The sequence below is a fragment of the Pinus tabuliformis genome, chromosome 3_2 (assembly GCF_031772625.1).
Source record: "Pinus tabuliformis cultivar Carrire ecotype Pingquan chromosome 3_2, CPIR1, whole genome shotgun sequence".
In the NCBI taxonomy this organism is placed as follows: domain Eukaryota; kingdom Viridiplantae; phylum Streptophyta; class Pinopsida; order Pinales; family Pinaceae; genus Pinus; species Pinus tabuliformis.
Genome location: NC_142302.1, coordinates 573,498,945 through 573,503,946, shown reverse-complemented (window position 1 = coordinate 573,503,946; position 5,002 = coordinate 573,498,945). Strand labels below are relative to the sequence as shown.

General features: G+C 27.1%; 1 protein-coding gene across 1 annotated transcript; it reads right to left on the bottom strand.

The window, feature by feature from the left end:
- Positions 1-3,408: 3,408 nt before the first annotated feature.
- LOC149181829 (uncharacterized protein At5g01610-like) lies at positions 3,409-3,867 on the bottom strand. Its single transcript, XM_089418411.1, has one exon. The coding sequence runs from the start codon at positions 3,853-3,855 to the stop codon at positions 3,409-3,411; it is 447 nt and encodes a 148-aa protein (XP_089274537.1). The 5' UTR covers positions 3,856-3,867.
- Between the last annotated feature and the right edge of the window lie 1,135 nt (positions 3,868-5,002).

Below are 5,002 nucleotides of genomic sequence, written 5' to 3'. Positions count from 1 at the left end.
CAGAAACAAATCAACTGAACCACCACCAAGATTTCCCAAATTAATATTTTCTCTAATAATTATATTATTTTAATTAATGTTAACATTCTTTCAAAAATTTAAAATTATAAAAACAAATTAATTATAATAATAACATTAACCATACACCACCATGATTCTAATGATAATTATTACGTAGGTTTAGGTACTATTTCAATCTTTATAATTAAGATGGAAGAAGACACTAAACACATTCATCATCGTTTCTTTATGAAGAACAGACCTTTACGTAAGTTCTCTCTTCAAAAAACCATTCATTCGGATTTTAAATTCTGAAAAAGGAATTATTGATACAAGTTAGATTTAAGAGGGAAAACAATGTTTCACGTTTATTTCAGTATAGCAAAAATGAGTTAATAATGAATAAATTATTATTATAATAACAATAATGATAATTTTAATTTAATTTTTAAATTAATTATAATATAAATTTAAAATTATGGCATATTAAAAATAAATTAGAAAAATAAATATAATTAATTATAGCATAATATTAAGATTATATAAGATTTTGAAAAAAAATTATGGAAAAAAATTATTTCTGAAATTTTATTTATTTTTTAGCTAAAGCTTAAATTACTTGTTAAGTGAGTCCAACCTCTGACATTAGTACTCTATATTAAATTCATTTAACTGATTCAAGTTTATCCAAGAGTCATTCTTTTAACATTTAATTCGAAGAATTATTTTTCTTCAATCCAAGAAAACTTCATGCTCTCCACTTATCCCTCTTGAATTTACTAGAGGTATGCATGCCTTATAAGGTCTTATAGTCATATACCCATTTACATGTAGTTTTAAAAAAAATCATCTCCAATTTTTTTTGTTTCCTTTTATGATATAGGCACTTACAAATGTCACCATCCTTTCACCTTGCTACTACAATCCTTAGTTGTGTTTCCATGCCCATGCAACTATGTTGTCTCCATGAATCTGCTAAAGAGTTTTAGCATTTCCACTTCTGAAAGAAATGTATCACACCAATGGACCCATCCACGCCTATGCATTACACTTCACTGTCTTAATCGCAATGATAGTCTCATGAAGTACCTCACAAGATGGATCCAATACCACATGTTATGAATAAACATGCAAGAAAACTAAATATAATTAATTACAACTTAGCAATAAATCCTCTGAAATTTCCCTAAAAATCCTTATTTATTCCACCTTATCATCTTCATGATAGTCTCATGCAACAAGTCACAATGATGCAACTCTAATACCACATGTTGTAGATAAACATGCAATCAAGATAACTATAATTCATTATCATATAAAAACAATACTACACAAATTTCTTGGAATAAACCAAACGATCCATACACACTCATTCATTCCACATAACCATCTTCATGATATTATCATACAATAGCTCACAATGACAACGTTCTAGCTCACAATAACACACCTTACCATCCTCATGGTATTGTCATACAATAGCTCACAATGACAATGTGTTATGAACAAACGTGCAACAAAGATAAACATAATTAATTATAAAACATAGCAACAACAAAATACAAATTTCTTGGAAAATTCTAATGGATCCATCCAAACTCAATTCATTCCACCTATCCATTTTCATGATAGTCTCATGCAACAACTCACAATGATGACTCTAATACCACATTTAGAAATAGACATGCAAAAAAGATAAATGTAATTAGTTATAACAAAAAAATAACACCACACAAATTTCTTGAAAAACCAATTGATCAATCCACACTCTATTCATTCTACCTAACCATCTTGATGATAGTCTCGTGCAATAGCTCACAATGATGGATTTAATACCACATGTTAGGAAAACATGTTAGAAAGATAAATATAATTAAATATAACATAGCAACAAGACTACACAAATTTCTTGGAAAAAATTGTATGAGAAAAACTAGCAATTAAGTTTTGATTACCCTTTATTTAAATATGACTAAGTTATTGGTCAAGTGAGCATTGAACCACATAACTTCTAACACTTTATAATAAATGATTCTAAACCTATTTTAAAACATCATTCCATGAAATAATATGGGAAATACACTATGTGTCACCAAAACCATGTGACAAAAAACTATAAATGTAAATTAAACTCATTTAATCTACCACTTCATCAAATTTATTAAACAATCATCTTAATAAACAAAAATCCTAATATTAAAACACAAATAATTTATAATAACTATTTATAATAATTTCAGCTATTTATAATAATTTCCATGACCATGTCAAAATATATATAACTTTTTTATTTAAAATTAAATATTCTATTTAATATGATGAACCCTTGAAAAAAAAACATACTCTGTAAACAATTTATAGCTACCACAAAAACAAATTACATCTAATAATACCTCTTTATAAATTGTAAAGTTTTGAGTAAACTTAGAAGATAACATGGTAAAAAAAAAAAATCCATCTAATTTAAATACATCAAAAGATGAAGTATTAATCACCTCTTTATAAATTATAAAAACTTTACGTAAACTTAAAAAAAAATAAAAAAAAACATATTTTTTAAGAGGCATAGCATGATAAAAATTCAATAATTAATATAAAAACTATAAGCATAACAAATTCAACCAATATATCAACAAAACCACAATGCATAACTACAAAATCTCTACCAAAATAACAATATATCTGTAATTTATCTCACCAAAATAATAATATATCTATGTAAATAATAAATATAAAAAAATTGAAATGGGAGAAAACAAAACAACCATATATAATTACAAAATGCACAACCATACACATATATGAAATAACAATATATCTAACAAAATTGACATTAGAGAAATCATTTATGAAATAACAATATATCTAACAAAATTGACATTAGAGAAATCAATAAATATGAAAAACTTAAAAATGAACATTTAAACCTTTTGAACATCAGCCATGCAAAGTTTACATTACTTACATAAACGAGACGATGATCAATAATGAGTATCTATATACACACCAATTCATCTTTCAGTGGATTTACCATTTACATTAGTAACACTCAGGACTATACATATGAATAACTTATATATATATATTTTGATTCATCTTTCAATCAATTTAAGGTTTCCATTACTAATGCTGCTAGTTCTGCATATTAACACATAGATGGCTGAGAGATTTAAATCAAATTTAAGTTGTCAAACAAGAAAACAATCACATCATAAGCAAGAATTTATCCAGATATCAAAATTATTAAACATTTACTTCATAAGCAAGAATTTATCATGAGTAGATATCAAAATTATTAAACATTTACTGGCTACTCAAAACTTTTAAACTAAACGTGCTAATCCAGTCTACACCCTATGCTGCCAAATTATTTAAAAACCGTGTTTATTTATTAAAATAACCCATCATTTACTTGTTATCATTCTCTTCAATTTCAAAGGCACCCACGGGGAAGGATTTCTTAATCCCAGCGATAGCGCTCTTGAAGCAAATCTTGCGACTTGCTGGGTCATCAATGGAGATATCAGAGATGGCGATCCACACAAGAAGCTCCTTGCTCTTCACTCCGCTCACCTTCTTCATCTTGTGTTGCTGAACATACCCACTGGTCTCTGTATCATATTGCACCAATCTCCCAATTGCCTTGAACTCGTGCTCAACCTTCTTATTCCGCTTCATCCACACAAACCCAGTTTCCTTCACGTACCCACATTCTTGAATATCATCAAGCGGTATGAGGCCATTGGGAAGACCTACCTGTTCCAGCAATTCCATGGTTTTCTTCCTGCAAATTTCGCTTCCGTGGTACACTTCTGCCCCGGCTTTCTTATCATCACTGGCAACCTGAGGAGCCATTCTTTCTTATGGTCTATAGCACCTCTGCTATGGTCTTAACTGAGTAAGCAAATGGATGGAAATGCATGGGTGTAGAGAGTTTAAATAGTTGAAATGGATCAATGAGAGGCCCGGAAACAACCCTTGTGAACCTCATAAATCGCAGATATTTATGAAAATAGGGGTAAATTTGGCTACTAAAGTTACCACTCGATTAAGGGTTCGCGTAGAAAGCCGTGACAAGCAAGTTGCGATATACGATGTGAAGTCGCAGCAACCAGCAAACGATTGTATTAAATTTGTAGTGTCTCTCCAGCAATCCAGAGAATTCGTAATAAGCAAGGGGTTAAATAGCAGCAAGTGCTATATATATGAGAGCATGTGGCATTTAATTAATAATAATTATATATCTCCCCATAAAATATATTTAATGCTTTATAACTTCTTACATCCAAATTCTTTAATGTTTTATAATTAATTAATTATTATTTATTTTTAAAGGTTATAAAATTATAATAATTGATTTATTTAATTTTAATTAGGTTAGAAATAAATTTGAAAGGTTGGAATTATTATTTTAGTCATATATAATTATTAATTAAGTTAGAAATAAATTTGAAAAGTTAGAATTATTATTTTAGTTATATTCATAAAATTGTACTGAGTTTTGGAATTTTTTTAGACAAATTTTTAAATCAAATTTGTTTAAAATTTGATAGAGATTTATGGAAATCACAAGTTTTAGCTATGTTTTTTTAATAATTAGAATATCTAGAAAATTTTCAAGAATTAAATCAATCTATATATTCAAAAACACATTTTAAAAAATGAAAAATTACTGACCAAATATTGTTTCACAAAATTAAAAAAAAAATTAAAACTCAAAATAATAGAAAAAAAAAACTATTTATAAATATTAAATATTTAATATCTTATAACTCTTCTCACTAACTTATCTATATAAATGAAAAAATAAATATATAAACAAAATAATATAAAATAAATTATCTAATATCTTATTTAGCCTAACTCTTCGTACTAACCTACCCACATAAATTAAAAAATAAATACATAGATAAATAATATAAAATAAAATAAACAAATATTAATCAAAACATGTTCTAGGAAAAGGGAGGCCTATACAAATATATTCTTCAATCAATGTTTA